Source organism: Grus americana, chromosome 1, assembly GCF_028858705.1.
Source record: "Grus americana isolate bGruAme1 chromosome 1, bGruAme1.mat, whole genome shotgun sequence".
Classification (NCBI taxonomy): Eukaryota; Metazoa; Chordata; class Aves; order Gruiformes; family Gruidae; genus Grus; species Grus americana.
In genome coordinates, this window is record NC_072852.1 from 83,976,681 (window position 1) to 83,997,312 (window position 20,632).

The 20,632-nt window shown below is 42.9% G+C and overlaps 1 protein-coding gene across 1 annotated transcript; it reads left to right on the forward strand.

Annotated features, from left to right (window-relative positions):
• Positions 1 to 1,555: 1,555 nt before the first annotated feature.
• Positions 1,556 to 17,343, forward strand: LOC129201489 (putative DBH-like monooxygenase protein 2). The gene is made up of 13 exons (XM_054812874.1): positions 1,556 to 1,837; positions 5,433 to 5,579; positions 6,214 to 6,375; positions 7,571 to 7,654; positions 8,835 to 9,002; positions 9,192 to 9,294; positions 9,968 to 10,134; positions 11,939 to 12,030; positions 14,482 to 14,578; positions 14,794 to 14,853; positions 15,760 to 15,890; positions 16,234 to 16,348; positions 17,104 to 17,343. The coding sequence occupies exons 1-13, from the start codon at positions 1,556 to 1,558 to the stop codon at positions 17,341 to 17,343; spliced, it is 1,848 nt and encodes a 615-aa protein (XP_054668849.1).
• The last annotated feature ends 3,289 nt before the right edge of the window (positions 17,344 to 20,632 follow it).

Here is a 20,632-nt window from a genome sequence, read left to right on the forward strand (position 1 = left end):
CACTTGGCTCCTGTATGAGCACTTAGTTTTTTAAAGGAAGCAGTTTTATCTTCTTTCCTCTAATCAGGTCATCTTTAATTTTACAATCTTCTTTGGCATGTTGCTCACTGCCAATCTGTGGTATCTTCCTGTTCCTGGATATCTCTCCCACGTCTCAGCACTGGCATACAACCACCACATCCTGCTCCATCAAAGAAACCATACAATTCTAATCTTTGTCACACAGCTAAACCATCCCTCCTTGTAATCCCAGGACAGTCATGTATTTCAGCAGTGTCTCAATTGCATCCCCTAATCTCATGCTCCCTACCATGTGAGAAAGGGATTTTCTGTTTAAGAGTGGACTTTTTCCCTCCCCACTTCATCATTCACTCTGTCTTTGGTTCTCCCCACAGAGGAGCTGAAGTCCCTCAGTTTTGATATCCCTGTGCTGTCCTAGCCTTGAAATACTTGCTTTGCATTACCATATCCCTCAGCCCTGCCTAGTGTTGCCAGAACAGTGTCTTGGGCCTCTTTGGAGCAGAAAAAAATTAAAATGTTGGCATTGTGTTAGATAATTCACAAAAGAAACCCCAAATATACTTGCTGTCTACAGTAGGACTGTCAACAAAGTAACCTGGGATTCAAGCAATCTGTATGCAATTTGATCTGTTTAAGCCCTGTCCCTGAAGATCAGATTAGATATCTCTCCTTCTCTGTTACTCATCTGTTCTGCGAGCACTTGTCTTGGATTAATACAAATGGGCTTTTCTAGGCTTTCCTAGCAAGTAAATAGGAATAAATTACCACGTTATTCAAAATCCATAGACCTGGGCTGTGGTTTGTAGTGGATTATGCAACTGGGCAAACATAAGATGAGATGCACAAGGTACTTCCTGGCAGAACTGGTTGGAAACCTGCTGAGGCTCTTTGGTTTTCATATTATTATGCTGAAAGGTCTTAGGCAGGGCAACAGATCATGCCGTTTTCTCCTTCCACTCACTCCCACCAAGGTATAGTGCATGGAGCAAAGGCATTTTTCTTATTCTCTTATTCCCCTACAGTCCAGGAGCCCTTTTTACCTGCCACAGTAGCTGCCTCTGATAAGCCATGGCACTAAGACTCACCAGCCCATTCCCAACAAACTTGCCAATAATCATCACACCAGACAGTAGGGTGGCATAGTCAGGGTTCATGTCAGCATGTGCAACAGAAAGGCAAGTTAGTCAGAAGAGCCCCTTTTCCTTGTTGAGGAGAGCCAGCATTCACCCACTCTGAGGAGTACTGGGTAGGAGGTTGCTTTTTTCTGTTGTGTTGTACAAAACAGCTCTTAAAAATGTTTTAAGATGTGTATGGGATGGCTTAGTATGGTTTCACTGAGGCAGGGTGCCAGGACATATTATGTAAAGTGTTGATCTTTCCTACAGGTTAAATTGGATACAGAACAGTCAATTTCCACTCCTCCTTTCTGGCAACAGGCCCAGCCTCATGCACTTCATATAAACTGGGCCCCTCATAACAGAATAGCTACCCAAGGTATCAGCAAGACTCAGAAACTGCAGTAGTCCTGTTGATGATGGCCGTTCTCTTAAGAATCAAGGCTGTGCTCTTCCTCTTGTTCTTCCCATCCTTTTGTTCTGGTCAGCCTGCACCTCCACTGCTGCGTTTCTCCATCTTGCTGGAGCCTTCAAACATGGTCTGCCTCCGCTGGGACCATGACGAACAGGAGATGATGACATTTGAGCTGCAGGTCCATACAACTGGCTGGGTGGCATTTGGATTCAGCCCTCATGGAGAGTTGCCTGGCTCTGACATTGTGATAGGAGGTGTCTTCCCAAATGGCAGCATCTACTTCTCTGTAAGTTGAAAAGACTTCCTCTGCATCCCCCTTTGCCCAAGGGTCATGCTCCAAGTATATTGGCTTGAAAGCATATGGGCTCAACTGGCTAAAGGTAGATGTCCGAGGCCATTTGAGATGCTTAGTTGACATGGCTTCGGACTGACAGTCCAGAAGAGCCCAGGTCTTCTGCAGGTCCTGTGTCATACCTGCTAGCCCCATGCAGATACCTGAGATGATACCCTATGGTATCCCAGATGGCACTAGATAAAGTGGTTTAGGCAAATAAACTGATTCCATCTGCAAGTCAAAACCACAGCTAGAACCGATTGGATATGACTGAAGCAATCACCTACCATGAAGCTAGAAGAGGCTGCTGGGAGTGTAACTTCTGATTCATCCAAACCAGAGGTCAGTTCAGCCAGGCATCAGATGAAACTCCCATGTTTTCCCTCACTGAAGCTCTTCAGAGGTTAATTTATTTGGTTTCCTCTGCAGTAAGTAGAGACATGTTCACCTCCAAAAGCTGCTTCTTCCTGACGACCTTAACTGTTTCCCTCAGGAAAAAGATATGACAACCTTGGGACTTGCTGGTTTTCCCATTGTCTGTAAAGGCAATCACTAAAGATAGATGCCTTACGTTAAAACATCTAGAGTTTAGAGGAACAAAATACCACTGAAGGTGCTAAAAAACCCCCTCAGAGTGGTGGGGGGTTTGGGTTGTTTTGTTTTGTTTTAAACATGAAAGAGAAACAGGTGGTTTAATGTTGTCCAGATACAGAAAGAAAAAGAGTTGATGCTGAATGAAATGTTTGCTGGTCACAGTGGTTTAATTTTGTTCAGCTGTTTTCAGTTCCCTTTTCACACAACAGTAAAACATGTTTTGCATGAAATATGTCTTGATGCTTGTCTAAAATGGGTGAACTTTGGAAGGGGTGAGGTAGCTAGCCTTATTTATGGTCGCTAGCTGATTGCGAAACCGCTTTTGTAAAAGCCAGTTTTGAAATCTTTTTGTGGTTGTAATACAGACAGGGAATTTTTGGCTGTGAATGACTACAGGGGGAAAAGTTATGATCAATTTAGAAGAAATGCTTGTTCTTTATTTTTTAATAATGATTTTTAAAAAAGTGATTTGGAGTAAACCCAAAGCATTTAATTTCTCCTAAAAGAACGTCCTGAAAGGAAAAATTGAAGTGTTTGGTTTCAAAAATATTAAACATTCCATTATTTTCAGAAGCGATACTTTACATTTTCAATGTTTTTCTGCATTGGTAGCCGAAACTCTTTGTTTATGTTAGAAAATAATTTTGGTCCCACAGAAGTTTTAGGTTTTTTCAACTCTTTTACATATCAGAAAATATCTCCCAATTGTTTAGGTCTGGAGACATTCCAGTAAGCAAACACATTAATGAACACAAAAATCCACATTTGCTCAGTGGGCTGTATATCACATCCACTGAACCCGTGGAACAGACAATTTGAAGGAAAAATATGCTAGTTACTGTAAATGGAGTTTAAGTGAGGTTTTCCATTTGCATTCCTCCTCCTAACTCCCCCTCTCTCGCATCCTTGGTTTTTGTTTTCATTTTCCCCTTTACTACAACCGTTAACAAAGTCATTATCTGAGTAATGTCCAATGGGTCAAAAAACTAGTAAAAAGGCTTGTTTTCAGAAAGGTGGTGGTGGTGGTGGGTTTCAGCTGTTTACTGCCTTCCTCTTTCATAAGGTATATTTAATTTTAAATATTTTATTTACTTCAAAGTAGTTCATTTGCAGGCTACTTATCTTTGAATTTGGAACTTTTAATGAAAGAGTGCAACAGGTATTTCAAAACACTAGAAAAACAAAAGTTGTGTTTTCAAACCATGATATGTCCCTTTGTAAAGTGAGGATTTGGGTTACAGAAAAATTGCTTAGCGTAATCTGAAACTCCAAATCCATGGATAAATTCAAGTGGAAGAAAGAATATTAGAGGAGATACTGGGAAATTTAGCAAAAGCTGCAAGCAGGTTTTGAAATAATCACTTAAAGGAACAGAGATGAGAGGAAAAAATACGAGGAAGGATTTCACATAAAAATATTCTTCCTTGACTAGACTCTTGTCTGGTAAAATTTTTCTCTTTCATCCCTCCAAAGTCGAATATTGCACCAAATCTTTTCAATGTAGCACCTAATGGCTCTACATTAGGGAGACATTTGCTTTATTATGTTGCAGGTTTCTCTTGGAGACATTTTCATCCTGTCTGCAGCTGCTGCCTTCTCATTTCTGGTCATTTGAACTCCTTCACCACAAAAATATGATGTGATCTCAGTCAGTCAACTTGGAGCTTTACTCCTTTTTATCCTTCTTCCCTTTCCACTGCTGTGTGTACAGTCCCACCTTTTCACCTCATATTTTCATAGCAGCAGTTATTGTGGCTCATTCAGTTCCCAGCAAGATTTCTACAGGAATTAGACATTTAGATGCTTGTCAAACTGTGCCTCATGTTTCTGTACCTTTTTACCAAATAATGACTATTTGATGATCTCATTCATGCATTATTTGTCTTTTTCACTAAGGCCTATGCTGCTAAAGCCATTGGTTAGCTTGTAGTTTCTAGGAGAGCTTAGCGTCCACAACCAGGCCCTGGTTCCAGGTGGCATGGAAAAATTAAGAGTTAAAGTAGAAGCTTTGGTACGCTCAAAATATTTTACTTTTGAACTACCTCTGTTCTTCAACAGGGCTTATTTTACTTCCCACCCTGTGTGATTGAGCCAGACGTGCTAAAATTCCCCAGAGTGCAGTAGGTCACTCAGGGAGCAGAGAAGATCCTCTAGGATCCATCCTATCCAGGCCATGCTCTGGGTGATGGGACCCAGGGGCTGCTCTTTCCTTGAGCAGCTGGATATAGCAGGGACTGGATGCGAGTTCCCTTCAACTGGTTTGTGGAAATCACCAGTGAAAGCAGAGGAGCTTTTTGGAGAATAAAATACTAGAATAATAGAATCATAGAATGGTTTGGGTTGGAAGGGACTTCAAAGATCATCCAGTTCCAACCCCCCTGCCATGGGCAGGGACACCCTCCACTAGACCACATTGCCCAAAGTCTCATCCAGCCTGGTCTTGAACACTTCCAGGGATGGGGCCTCCACAACCTCTCTGGGCAACCTGTTCCAGTGCCTCACCACCCTCACAGTGAAGAATTTCTTTCTAACATCTAATCTAAATCAACCCTCCTTCAGCTTAAACCCATTACCCCTTGTCCTGTCACTACACTCCCTGATAAACAGTCCCTCACCATCTGTCCTGTAGGCCCCCTTCAGGTACTGGAAGGCCACAATTAGATCTCCCCGGAGCCTTCTCTTCTCCAGGCTGAACAATCCCAACTCTCTCAGCCTGTCCTCACAGGAGAGGTGCTCCAGCCCTCTGATCATCTTTGTGGCCCTCCTCTGGACTCTCTCCAACAGCTCCATGTCTCTCCTGTACTGGGGCCCCCAGAGCTGGATGCAGTACTCCAGGTGGGGTAAATTTGATAATTACTCAGTTCCCACCAGTGGTACTTGGAAACATGACTTCTTGGAGTGTAGGAAGCAGAAGCTCTTCTCTCTATTTCTTTGACTACCATTCCTTTTCCAGGATTGTCATGTGGTAGATGAGGCAACCCTTGAGGAAGATGAGAGCCAGGACTACCAACTGCTGTCAGTAATGGAAAATGAAACCTCCACCACCATGCTGTTCAAACGCCACCTCCGGACGTGTGACGTGAATGACCTGGATATCACAGTAAGAAAGGGGGTTGCTCAAGCAACATCCCAAACAAACATGCTCTCGTGTCCCATTGTATTCCCAGATCCCCCAGACCAGATCTGAGAATGACAGGTTTTTCTCATGTCAGTACAATAACAGGAATATAACAAAAAAATGGAACCATATGGCCACGTTTATAATGCCCATTTCAAGGGCACTATTTTGATGTCATTGATGTTTTCTTATAATGTTTTCCATCAAAGAACTGGGAAGATATAAATCTCAACATTTTCTCAAGCTTGAACACAGGTCTTCAAAATCCTCCTAATTTCTCTATCTCTTTCTTGTTTGCCACATACCTTGGGTCTTTTCTAGCTAGCACCCTCTCTTTGGGAAAAAAACATGTCTCTGTCTGGACCAGACAAATCTTCTGTGTTACACTGTTTACTTTCTGTTGTATGTTCTGACATATTGTCTGCATGTCTAGGTATGTACCAAATACACATGATTGTATTATTTTCGGTGACTTTTAATTGCACAGGGTTAGTATGTGGATAGCATTTTAATACATGTGCAGTGGTATAAGGCACATGATGTAGGGTGAATACTTGGGTGCGTGGTTGATGGAAAGGAATGAAGGAGATTTTCCAATTAAACACTCCCATTACAGATGGACACAGCACGTCTTGTTACTGCTTTTGGCACTGATGACACAGTCCACTTCTTTAAAGGCCAAAGATTTTCCAAATCTCTTTTCCTGATGAGGTACAGAGGCCCATCTGACTCAACTGATCCCAAAATATTCTTCACCTATGACCTGAGGCTGGACAATGTAAGTATTGGATAACAGCATTACTGGACATGTTAAAAAGATTCCCTTCTTCTGCCTTTCTTTGCAAAGTTGATCATGACCATGCTGAACATTTGGATTGCACAGGTTGAGAAATGGGCATGACTGATCTTGGAAACATGCAAATAGAGCTGGCAAGAGTGGGAATGAAGTGAGAAGGGAAGGCTTGCTGTGTGGAGGTCAAAAGGCTTACTTGTTAAGAAGATGCTGTAAGGTGTAGCCTGTTCCCTTGACTAGAGTTTAAGGAGCCAAACACAGGCTGTGGTGCTATTGAATTGCAACAGAATTATTAACTCAGGCACTTATGTATACAGGGCTATTGTTCCATCCATATAGACCCATATAAAAATATCAATAATATACTGAAGATATTTACTGATTTTCATGGGAGCTACACAATATCACAGAGAAGAGAAATAATGAGTATACATTTAAATGCTCTGTGAAAAGTCTGGCTAAAAGCTCAGAAAATGCAATACACGCTACTGTGTGTGCTGCCTCCAGTGTTAACTTGTGCAGCATCTCAGTGTCAGATATAAGGATTCGCCAGGAGAGCTGGAGCCCCTCGTTAGCATCACCTCGTGGTACATACACCATCCTTGTCAAAAGGAGTCCAAAAGTACCAGCTCAGTGTGGTATTGCATTAACACCTTCCCTCTTTAAGCAGCATCAGCCCACACAGGCAGCACTTACTCAAGACGAAGCAGAATCTGCTCATCAGCGTGGGCATTATTGCATAGGAAAGAGGGGCAGTATTTTTATGTCAAGATCTGTGGGATTAGTGCTATCATGTGTTGTGCTTGTGACTCCAGAAAACCAGCAGTTAAGAATGTATATTGAACTGGATGGATGCTTCCTATGCTCAGTTCATGTTATAATAGGCAAATTAATAATGCAATTCCCTTTTGGGAGGAAAAAAAAAAAAAAAGATATGAAAGGAAAAGAATTTAAGACCTGGTGGAGCTGACATGTGTTCACCTTTCACCAGAATGCAGTCTCATCTTCTCATCTCATTGTTATCAAAAACGCTTGCTAAATGCATCATCCTTCCTGCTCTCTCCAGTTCTGGGTCTCATTCTCCTTGCACTGCCTCCCTTTGGCTTCTCCAATTCCCCGTGGACATTGCTGAGTTGCCAAGGGAACCTTCAGGTGACTCGTGTGTCTGTTTCTTTGCCAGTTTGCTGTTCCAGTTGAAGAAACCAAGTATGCCTGTACCTTTATCCCACTGCCCATGGTCAAGCAGAAACACCATATCTACAAGGTAAACTTGCAGGCTGTATTACTCAAGAAAAAACAGGACAGGACAGCCTTGCTCCTTCAATCATCCATTCAATTCTGCCTTTTACAGCATTTTAGTATAAATTTGGGAGCATTCCATCTGTCCTTCAGTGCCATTGGGATGAGCCAGCTAATTTGTCTGGCTTGTGTGGAGATAAGCTCTGTCTTGTTTCTAGCTTTGGAATTACTTTTGTCTTTATGTACATCACACCTGAAGAAACCTTGCTACAAGTCTGATGTCTCAGTGTGGTGAGCTCAGGCCGTGTTACCTGTTGGTATCTTTGAGAGCAAAGGGAGCCTCCAGAATTTTCTATATTTGAAAGGACTTTTGCTTTCATCCTTGGAAATTGCTAAGAATTTTTCTATGAAAAGCAGAAGCAACATTTTTGCAGTTCTGTTTTCAAGACTGAATATGCAAAAATGTAGGTCAAAGAAAAGAAACAGGAATTTTCCAAAGCAAGCCTAGTTTAATTCTCAAATTAAGATGACTTTGCTTCAAGGTCAAGCAACCCTTCTTAGTTTCCTGGGTTTTGAAGGTTTAAAAAGAGATGTTCCACTGCAATGGCATAAAGCAAAATTTCATAGGGAAGAATTTACATGGACTGGAAAAAAAGAAGAATTTAACAGGTAACCTACAGAACAAACTCAGGAGTTTTAGTCAGTTCTTGTGGTAACATCAGGATTTCGAGGCCTGATCTCATCAGTGCTGGTAAAAAGCTATTTGCAGGGTTTATTTTAAACTATTTTATTTAAACTATGGATGCTAGTACTTTTGGCACAACTGAGGGGAGCAGTGAATTACAGTGAATCTGAGATCAAGGTCCCTTATCTTGCTTTGCAGCCAACATAACTGTGTATGAAGTAAACTATTTACATTTCTAGTCTGGAACCACACTGCTCAGCATAACAGGTCAAATAAACATCCCTGCAATTCTGATGAAGGAGAGGTGCTTTAGAGGAAGATGCAAATCCTTTCTGGAAAAATGGACTCTGCTGAGTGCATACCAAAATAAGTAGATAAAGCATCATCCAGTTTACCATCTATTTTGTGAATAAGATTATGTGTTTGCTTAAGTTATGGTTAACTGCTCTTTCCAGTTGCCTGGGAAAGAAATATTTTAGGGTTGACAATAACTCTTTTTGACTTTTTCTTTTGGTTACAGTTCGAACCTATAATAACACCCCACAACATAACGTTGGTTCATCATATTCTTGTTTATGCCTGTGGCAACGCCAGCGTGTTACCCGGTGGCATAGATGATTGCTACGGAGCCAATCCGGATTTTTCCCTGTGCTCTCAGGTGCTTGTGGGCTGGGCTGTTGGAGGACAGGTGAGCCTGCAGGTCCCATTTCTTGTTATGAACAGTACCACCCTTGTTGTTCTAACAACGTCTAAATAAATATTCAGAAATGTAAGAAAATAAAAACTTTCTTTTTGTAAGTTTCCAGTCAAGAAAAAAACAGAAAAGTGTTACAAACTAACTACTCCATATAACTTTATTCCTCCTCTTCCTCTTTAGTCTTACCAATTTCCAGATGAAGCTGCAGTTTCCATAGGGACACCTTGGGACCCTCAGTACATCCGACTAGAAATCCATTACAGCAATTTTGACTTGTTACCAGGTGGGTAATGCTTGACAGTTGTCTGACAAAGAACATCTTCAGGATGGAAGTTTCAGACCTCATCTACATGCCTACTAGAAATGAAATCCTTCTGCATGAAATCCTTTCATATGCTGCTTTGTACAACCTTCAGGACAGTAAGAGTCAACCAGACTGGACTCCCATTTAAGAACTTAAACTAGCTTTAGAAACACAGATAGCTATATCTGCTTAGATTAGACACATCTTGCCATCAAAAAAGCTGAGCACATTTTTCTGCTATGTAACTAGTGGGAGTGTTAGGGAAAATGTCAGGGAAATGTGGGCATCATGGGAAAAAGGAGCAGAGTGGGAAGGGACAGAGTGGCTGCAGGAGAAATAGCTGTATCAAGGGTCAGGATGAAGTCCTGAGAGCCTAATAATACCATCTCAGGCTTCTACCATGACCTCCAGCACTCAGTCCTTATGACAGGTGATGAAGAATGCCACCATGGTATTTGCTATCATTTTACAAGAGGAAACAAAAGTGTGGAGTAATTTTATGAGAATCGTCTGAGACTATAAGCAGGCCTTCCTGTTAATCCGTGCCTGTTCCCGACCTGTGACTGGGAATTGTGTTTGTGCTTCAGGCCCCACTTCTGATGTTTCTGGAGTCATTCTTCATTCTGAAGAAGCGGTCATTTTTCTTTCACAGGCTTGATCGACAGCTCAGGGATACGAATCTACTATACACCTGAGCTACGGAAATATGACGTGGGGGTTCTGCAAACAGGCATCTTCACTTTCCCTGTGCATTTCATTCCTCCTGGAGCAGAATCCTACAGATCTTACGGTCTTTGCAATTCCAGTCAGTTTGATGAAGTGAGTGTTGGCAAAGCCATAAGAAATCCTTCTTGATCTTTCCTACTTTGGGTTTTCATCTTGCTCTAGACATGTCCAAAAGCCATTTGGTACAGGGTGCCATCTTAGCCTTCATTTCTGCATATTGAAATATGGATATCTATTCCAATAAAACTGCTCAGAAGACCCCCAAGACTTGGCCCACGAGCATTAGCAGGGCTGTGTAAGCATATCAGAACCGTGGCTCGAATACCTATTCACCCCATCTAAGTGAAAGGGAAACAAAACCCAAAGGATGCAGTGACTTCCCAAGACCCCCAAGGGAGTCTTCTCCACCACATGCAAGAGGCCTTTGTCCCACCATAGGTGTGTGATACTGGTGCAGGAAGGCAGGTACCAGCCTGAGAGGATGTGGTGCTATCTCTCAGGTCAAGAAGGGACTTCTAGAGCGGAGATCTAACATCCCTCAAAACACAGCCAAGAGGCTGATAACAATAATCAGCCTCAGTGGAGTATGGGATCCAGGGGATTTATCCTCTCCAGGACTGCTAGACATGAGGTTGCCACTTTCCTCTTCTCCAGGCCCCGTCAGTGCTGAGGTTGGGGGCAAACTCCAAAGATACAGACACCCACAGCCTACCCAAATACACACACTCAGAGAGCAGACTCAGCTGGCCGCGAACAGATCAACATAGACAGGAGTATAGTACTTTGACAGGCACCACACAGACGCAAATGATGCCCACACGAGCATGGACAACACATAGGACCCAATCCTCTTCTTCCTCTCTGACTAATCAGGCTTAAAGTTCACCAGAGGAACACAACCATACACTCACTCACTCATCTCCCATATGTAATCACATTTGTGGGTCTCTGATTTCTGGTCCAGACCACAAGTCCTTTCAGCATCTGTGCACAGATCCAGGGTCCATTTTATGCAGTCTCTGGCCTGGACCTTGGGTCTTTCCAGCTTGAAGTTCCCTGGTAGATCAGCCCACCCTAAAAACGCAGGCACACACATATATATAGTATAGAGAACACACATAGAAAATAGTCAGGAACAGAGTTTAATAAGATAGTATAGACTGCAGCGATCAGGTACCAGTCTTGGTCAGACAAACATACTGACCAGCAGTTTAAGTACAACTGGACTCTCCTCTTCCTGTCTCCATTTTCCCATGTTTGTTTCTCTCTTTCCCTACTTTTGTTCTCTTCCCTAAGCATCCCACAATAAATTTTGTGTGTTCCCACAATCCACTTAGAACATCCTAAGTTTTACGCAGTGCCACAGTCCCCATAAGTTTGCTCCCTGAAGTAATCTTGTTTTTCTTCTTTTCATCAGTTTTCAAAGATTTTCTTTGAACCTTTTAAGGTTTACATTTTGATGGTTCTTTTAATGGCCCATTGATCAGTGTCTTACAATTTCTGCTTTTACTTTTTCTATTATCTGCTCTTTCTTACAGTTCATGTATCTGCATGTTTAACTTATTACCTCTCCGGTATCTTGTCTTTGTTTTTTTACATAGCTGATAGCAAGATATGCTTACAGTACCCAGCATGAGTTATCACAAACTCAGACAACTATGCCAGAGTATCTAAAGCCAGAAGAGCAATTTTCAGAAAGGCTCACCACCGCAACCTTTCAATGAGTAGTGACCTGCCTAAGGAAATGGGCTTCAACCTCTTTTTAAAGAAAAAAAAAAAAAAAAGTTAAGCTGACAATTACACGAGTTTCATCAAGCTTTTGACTTGATGGGCAGGTCTGAAACATAGTGCTGAGCTCTGACTGCCAGGCTTTGACCTACTTCATTTTGAACTGCAGATGAATGGGATGCTGGTTCCAGATCTGCATGTCTTTGCCTACTTGCTTCACACCCACCTGTCTGGCAGAGGAGTGAAAGCTGCTCAATACCGGTAAGAGAAGGAAACTCATAGTATTGCTGCCCATGCCATGGGATCAGTCCCTGCCTCTTGGGCTTGAGTGGATGAGAATGATGTTCCCAGTTTAGTCTCCATCTGTCTGTCAGTGCACGAGACTCTGTGGTGTCTGAATTATAGTACAAAGAACTAGCTTCTAGGGAAAGAAGGGTCAGCTCAGCAGAGACTAAGAGGCCGGGACTGTGCTTTCTGTTAAATAAAACAGGTCCAGGCATTGAGGTCAAGTACTGGACTGCTGCTCATCCACACTAATCAGCTGCTAGACAGTGCCCTTGTATAGCTTGGTTCTGCTAACCAGACTCACCTTGAGACTGCACAGGCACAGTTCTGGGGATTGTGTGTACCGATTCCCGTGGGCTGTATGGGCAAAACTACACTGGGTTTGGTTTCCTCCACCATCCTGTCGCACTAAAAACTTCAGCACCCCTATGCACTCTCTGATCACACCCCAGCCCATGAAGCGTGAATTCTCAGTTTCAAGCTATGAAAACAGCAAATAATGGTCTGCAGCATAACATTTGAACACTACTTCAGCCACTTAGAATTTGGGGGGGAAAAAAAAAAAATCAAACCCAGAACTAAGAAACAATTGTGCTTTAGGCCAAAGAGGCATCATAGAGGTCCAAGTGCTCAGTAGTACAGGTATAACACCTATGTCGTCCTTAGGTTTCTAATGTCAGAATAACCCAACATGAGCCAAGCACCACTTTGCAGTTACAGGGAGACAGACACTTAGTCCGTGCCAGTGAGTCATAGAACAATCCACCATCCTAGAATATTTAGCAACATGAGTGTAGCCAAGATGCTGCAGTGATACTCTAATCTTAGCGTGCTCACTGTGACACCTTCAAGATCAAGTTCCCTGCCTGTCTAGATGGCATTGCTGGTGCATGCTCTGGGGTGTGATGTGAATGGCAAGGGGAAACTCTGGCATTGCCTTAGATGGTTGTGCTCTAACGCCAAATCCCCAGACCCCTGCACTGTCTCACATACTGCCTCACATGCTGACTCACTCTGCAGCCTCCACACATACCGAGTTGACCATGTAGGTATGCAGGGAACCTGAACTGCACTGTAGGCAAGCTGTGGAACAGCAGAGTGCCTGGCCTTCCCTCCCCCCGCCCCCAACCAATGCAAAGCTGAGTCATGAGCAGGGCAGATGTTGGCTTCCAAGCACAGATACGAAATATTACTCAGAAGAATCTAGGTTGTTCCAAAAATGCACATCTGCCCTTGAAGACGGCCTTCCTCAGTTATCCTTAAACACCAATGGCAGCCTACAATCAAACATGGTTTAAACACCCTGGCCCTGCACCTCTCTACCTACTCCCCAGCATGCCAAAGCATGGGGCCAAGTGACCAGAAGCTCTTTCAAAGGCAACCACAGAAAAGTGGGACCAGCATAATTTTGTGATGCATCTTTTCCTCTCTATAGCCAATGGTATCTGCACAATACTCACCTAGCAGCTTCTGCGGCCTAATTCTGACATGGCAAAAGCAGGGGAAAACTTTTTAAGAACCTTAGGAAACAAACTGAGTCTGCTATAACTAATCTAAATAAACAGGGATCTTGTAACTTGAAAGGTGCGTTGTGAATATATCTGCTCCCCAATTATGCCTGCCAGTGTCTTGCAGGAGTCGCACATTATAGCTGGCAAACATGGTTGTCTCTTGGAAAAGGAGCAAAGTAGTCATCAATAAAACCTATTGGCTTCAAAGCCATCCCTCAGTTTCAATGCTTGTGATCTCCAGCCCAAACTGGCCTAACACTTGGACTGCTATGTTAGAGAGCAAGAGACAAGGAGTGAGCCTCCCTCTGTCTCGCTAGCTAGCACTTTCCAAAGATTTGTGGGCTGGGTGCCTTGATGCACCTTGCAGCATGCACTGTGGATGTACTTAGCAACATCTAAGGACCTGTAACTTGGATGGAGAAGCAGAGCTCAAGCAAAGCAGAGACCACCTAAGAAGTAATATCATGAAGCACTGTAGAAATAGCAAGGAAGAATTCACGTGTGATACATCTGCATCTGCAAGGGAGATCCTACACAGCCTGCCAAATCTAGTCTGCTAGGGTCAGAGAGTCTTTATAGTTAGGACAGTGTTTTGTAATGCAAGTGTTGGAGTTCTTAGTTTTTGTGATCCCAGACTGTCATCTGAAAGGTGAAAGTTTCAAGGCACAACAGTTACTGACATGTAAAAAGTCCATATTTGGACTCCAGACCAAAGAAGGTTAGGTGAGAAATTTCAACTGTATGTTTGGGACTGACCGTTGCTGAAAATACATTCTGTGAGTTATGGTGCGAAAGAGATGAGGCGTGATTTCTGGAGGGGATTTTTCTCAGCGCTCTTTATTTCATCCAGGAATCCGTTATTACACGCCCCTTCCTGGAAACATTACAACTTTCTCCTCTTGTTTGTCTTCCCCAGGAATGGTGAGCAGCTGAGGATCATCTGTGAGGACAATAAGTATGACTTCAGACTGCAAGAGATTCGAGACATGAAGGAAATCCTCATAATCAAGCCAGTATGATCCTTCCCTGGGATGTAGCCATGGGCGGGCGGGCTGGGGAGGTGGTCAGTACCAAAGGTGTCAGAGCACAGCGACATATTCTGTCCTTCCTTCCACTTCAGGCTGTGACCCCTTGTTTTCACACAGTTTCCTAGTTCCCATGTCGTGAGCGGTTGTTTTGTGTGCTTTGCCTGTACTGCTCTGACTGTGTGACCTACTGTGTTCCCTAGGGTGATGAGATCCTGGTTGAATGCAACTTTCAGACATTGGATCGGTCAGGGATTACTTTTGTAAGTTTGTTTTTCTACCTACAAATCTTCCATTGCTTTTAAAATTAGTTTTTTACCATTAAAATCTTTTGGGCAGATATTTCTCTCTTCCCAAACAAATACAGCCCTGGCAAAAGCTTCTTGTGTCAGACACAATATTATAGACATACCGAGGCATGCCCTGCACAGTTGCTCCACGGTTGGAGAGTTGGTCTCCAGCAAGACCCTCCTACCATAGGCTTATGAAGAGATTCCAAAGCTCTGTTGCGTCTAATACCATACAAGCTAACTCTTGTCCAAAACGTCAAGTGCAAGTAGCAAAACTTGCAGCCGAGTCAGTTTTCAATCATTGAACACATGGATTTAGTGGACAGGCGCAAGTCAAATATAGAAACTGGCATAATCTGGTGACAGATCTGATTTGGACTTCTCAAAATATGAAAACATTCTTTTTAGTTCTTTTTATTCAGACCAGACATCAGTTTTGCAGAACTTTGCATGTAAACAATTATTGTCATACTGAAGCTTCATAACTTGATTTGGTTGGCCTCATTCCAAAAGTAGGGATCAACTAAAAAATTCTGATCTGGATGTTACACTCCGTTAATTCCCTGAATGTTTTAGTTTAACTTTCCAAAGTTTCAGATTTTGGGATCTTGTAGATTGAAATAAAAATATGGTAGTTTTCCTGAAGGAGAGAATAAGTAGATTTACATTATAAAAGTGCAGAGTAACCTATTTATCAGACTCTTGTGAGGATACTTTGATTCTCTAACTCTCAGACAAACAAAATAATTCCTTTTTTTTTTTTTTTTTTTTAAAGCAGACAGGATCTGCATGAGCTGTGAACAAGAGTGCTTTCCTGAGGAGAAATAGTCTCCTCGTTGTGTCTCAGCAGAGCTCTGAGTCATCCTTTTGTCTTTGCAGGGTGGGCCAAGCACCATGAATGAGATGTGTCTCACATTCCTCTTCTACTACCCTCGTAACAACATCTCCAGTTGTATGGGCTACCCTGACATTTTGTACATTGCACACATACTCAAGCAGGAGGCCTCAGAGTGAGTCCTGAGTCAACACATTTCTGAAAGTAGCAGAGCAAAATGTAGCTATGAGGAATGGCAAATGGAAAAGATAATGAAAATGAAATGCTGCTGATAGGGAAGAAAGAGCTATGTACCTGGATCTGCCAAGTTGAACTCCCTTGTTGCAGGAATCTATCAACTGTGATACTTTAACAATCTCCTCCTTTATCTTTTTTCTCCCATCTCCTTCCTTATCTTCTCATTGTTCTTAACAGTTGGGCTTGATGATCTTAAAGGTCTCTTCCAGCCAAAACAATTCTGTGATTCTATGATTCTATGTTTTTCTTCACCTCCCCATTGCCCCTTACTCTTTCCCCAGTACAGTGGAAGGAATGATGGCCATGGACTTTGTTGACTGGGACAATGATACTGTCAAAATTGCAGAGAAAGCAGCCAAGGAGGCAGATCAAGTAGTCATGATTAAAACCATTAATGTAAGTCCCCCTTCTGAGCAATTTGTGGGTGGGGAAATGGACTTGGCTCTGACATTCTGAGAGTAAAGCACAGCTGAGAGATAGAGCCAACACACAACACCTTGGGTAACACCAGCTATTCATATCTTATCCGTGGCTATAGGAACTGAAAGGGATTAAGTGAATTACAAATTCCTGTCTCTTAGCTGCAGTTGCAAGTAACTGTCCAAGACATATTTAGTCATCATTTAACTTTGAACTACAAAAGATAAAAATTCTTCTCCAAAGAGAAAAACCCCTTTTGTGTCTTGGTAGTATAACAGTGCCTAGGAGGTGATGCTATGGCAGGGCATTTTTGGCAAAATGAGCAATAAAATAGTGCTGAAGGTCCCTCAGACAATGTGCACGCAAAGGGAGTTAGGATGATCCAGAAAATCCACATACATGGAACATAGCTTCCTGGCTCTTACTTATCTGACTGCATTTCAGTGCATGAGTCTGGTACCTACTCATCTTAGAGGTAAATTAGGGAAAAAAATCTCTTAAATTGAAAAAGGATCAAAATTCCACCTTCTTCTCCTCTCTCAGAGAGCTTCTCTGCTGTCAGAGGAGGGACTCATGTCATGACTTTCTCCGAGATGGCTAGTTATGCATCCAAACAGCAGGAAAACTGCCTAAAATGCATCCAAAACTTGCAGTTATGCCAGAGTCTTGTGGCTCCCAATTTAAAAACGGATCGTGTAATTTTATTTTTCCCTTTTTCCTTCCATCCCCAGGAGCTCCAGAGAAATGAGAGTGGTCTAATCAGAGACATTAGCGTTCCAGAGCAGGCTGCCTGTCACAATATTTCTGGACACCTCTCACTGTCGGGTCTGAGATCCACTGCAAATGTTCGTTTGACTGCACTATGCACTTCTGAGTCATCAACCACCAAAGAAACTGCTTCACTTCCTCTTCTTTCTCTCACACAGCTAGTGTTTGCTTGGCTTACCTTGGCCTCTGAGTATAAGAAGTGAGGGCCAGAATACCAGAACATATCACTGTCCCGTTGAAGAAGTCTCTGTAATTACCACCTGGTAGCAGGGTATTCCAGATCTGATGGCCCTGAACATGACAAGATACTTACATAATAGAAAATTGTCCCCCTTTGGAAGAAATAGGTTCAATGGGCAATGGCATTTATTTTATTGTCATAAAAAATACTTTCTAGTATAGTTTGTTCAAAATCAGAAAAGCAATGTACTAAAATGCAGTGAAGACAGGAATACAGTCATCTCTTCAACAGCTGCTGCTTAATTATTAAATCCAGAGCTTTCATAGATGGGTTACTGTATGTATTTGCTCACTGGCATTTCAGTAATCATTCTCTAGTCTCAAACTATCTACATACTCCCTGTACTTAGGTCAGTATAGAAAACTAGGCACCTTAGTTATTAAATAATGTGATTGATTCTAAAACTGGTCCTGCCATATCCATCAATGACTGCATGGCAGGGAATTTACCTGCTGATTGCCAGGTAATAATGAGGCAGTGACTTTTTTACTGAAAAACACACAACCTGTGCAAACCTATGAATTCCAATTTTACAAAAGCTAAATCATCTGCTGTTCTCTTTTCTTATATTTTCCCCAATGTATACACAACAATTAGAAGAGCAAATCCGATGATAGTTATGTCCTTTGTCATTATACTGACTCTTCCAAATTTCAAATTTCATACTGGTACTTTTCAATAAATTCTCTCCCCACATTCCCCAAGGCAGAGTATCTGCTTATTTTGACAATAATTAGTACACCAGGTAAAATCACCCTCAGACTTTAAAAACCAGCATCAAACCCCAGAGTGATTAGGAGGGTAACTAACCATCAGAGTGGATTCCTTCCTCACTGGGCTGATTAACATTTATTAGCTAGTAATTATCTTGGCTAAAACTGAAGCATGGACAGAAAAACAATAATATTTGCCTTGAAAGCAAGCTTATGAAGAGAATCCCTGAGATTCCAAAATAATCATCCAGACGCAACTCAGAGTTATGTCCCAAATAAAAAATGAGATCGCTGTGCTGTGCTTACTAACATGATCTTAACTCTTACTAAACATTTTCCCCTTCAAATTCTTGTGGGAATATATCACATTCCTTCTCAATCACAGTATAGCTAAGTCATAGCAAGGCTGGTAGTATTGAGACATTCATCTTCCCTTGTATTCAAGTAGGGCAGGAGGCTTTAGAGTGGAATGGAATGGAATGGAATGGACTATTTGAGTTGGAAGGGACCTACAACGATCATCTAGTCCAACTGCCTGACCACTGCAGGGCTGACCAAAAGTTAAAGCGTGTTATGAAGGGCATTGTCCAAATGCCTCTGGAACACTGACAGGCCGGGGGCATCGGCCACCTCTCTAGGAAGCCTATTCCAGTGTCTGACCACCTTGCTGGTAAAGAAATGTTTCCTAATGTCAAGTTTGAACCTCTTCTGACAAAAAAAAAAAAACAGCTTTGAGCTGTTTCTACATGTCCTGTCACTGGATCCCAGGGAGAAGAGCTCAGCACCTCCCTCTCCACTTCCCCTCCTTAGGAAGCTGTAGAGAGCCATGAGGTCAGCCCTCAGCCTCCTTCTCTCCAAACTAGACAAGCCCAAAGTCCTCAGCCACTCCTCAGCGGACATTTCTTCCAGCCCTTCTCTGGATGCATTCAAGGACCTTCACATCCTTCTTAAATTGTGGGGCCTTGGGTTGGTTTTGGCTGGGATAGAGTTAATTTTCTTCGTAGTAGCTGGTATGGGGCCATGTTTTGGATTTGTGCTGAAAACAGCATTGATAACACAGGGATATTTTAGTTACTGCTGAGCAGTGCTTACACAGAGCCAAGGCCTTTGTTGCTTCTCACACCGCCCCACCAGTGAGGAGGCTGGGGGTGCACAAGGAGTTGGGAGGGGACACAGCTGGGACAGCTGACCCAAACTGAACAAAGGGATACCCATACCCATACCATATGTTGTCATGCTCAGCATATAAAGCTGGGCGAAGAAGAAGAAAGGCGGGGGGGGGGGGCGTTCCAAGTGATGGCGTTTGTCTTCCCAAGTCACCATTACACATGACAGAGCCCTGCTTTCCTGGAGATGGCTGAACACTTGCTTGCCCATGGGAAGTGGTGAATGAATTCCTTGTCTTGCTTTGCTTGTTTGCGCAGCTTTTGCTTTACCTATTAAACTGTCTTGATCTCAACCCACAAGTTTTCTCACTTTTACCCTTCCGATTCTCTCCTCCATTCTGCCGGGGGGGCGGTGAGCAAGTGGCTGCCTGGGCCTGAGCTGCCGGCTGGGGTAAAACCACAACAGGCCCAGAACTGCCCACAGTACTCAAGGTGAGGAGGTGCCAAGGCTGGATATACCAGAATAATCCGCTCTTTTGACCGTCTGGTTACGCTGTGTTTGATGCACCCCAGGATGTGGTTTGCCCTGTGGGCTGCCAGGGCACACTGCTGGCTCACATTGAGCTGCTGTCAGCCATCAGATCAGGTTAGGTGATTGGGCTTCTCCTGACAGACTACAGCTGCTCTCAGTGCAAAAGCTATATCTGGCATTTTCAATTGGTAAATGCTGTTATGAGCTAGGATATTTCCTCTAACAATCATTCACATCACAGTGTCCACATAGCTGCCACCTCCCCCTCTGTGAAAGCATTAGTCATGTGGGAATTAAAAACCTGGAAAGCCTAGGGCTTGTCTAGTTTAGACTAGTCATTTCTAGCTTCTGCCTTTGCATACTAAGCACCTTTTGCCCTTCTGAAAACAAGCTGGACAATCACACTTTATGAATCCCCATTTGCCATCAGAAGTTACCTACAGATGGGAAGAACATGTTTCTGAGCTGCACAAAACCCACATTCTTCAGGACACAGCAAGTCAGCTTGGTTCTGGTTTAGAAGATCTGCAGACACATGACAGAGCCCTAAAGTCTGGCAGGGTCCTGTTTTTACAGCGTTGGGTACATTCCTCTATGGATCAGGGGCAAACGCATCATGCTTTCAGATGTCTGCTTTTGAGAGCGCTGTCTTCTGGACTCCACAGGGCTGCTCCCCATGATGTGCCATGGGTCCACCCTGAGACATTCACTCTGATTCCTTGCTCTGACTTCCAAATCTCTGTACCTTTCTTCTCCTTTCCATTTCATGGAATAAAGATTTTCTTTTCAAAATACAAAGGGAGACAGGGAGGACAGAGTGTCAAGATTTGGAAACTCAAAATACTACTAATGCCACAACGACTTCCCAACATCAAGGCTACAACCTTACATTTAAGATGC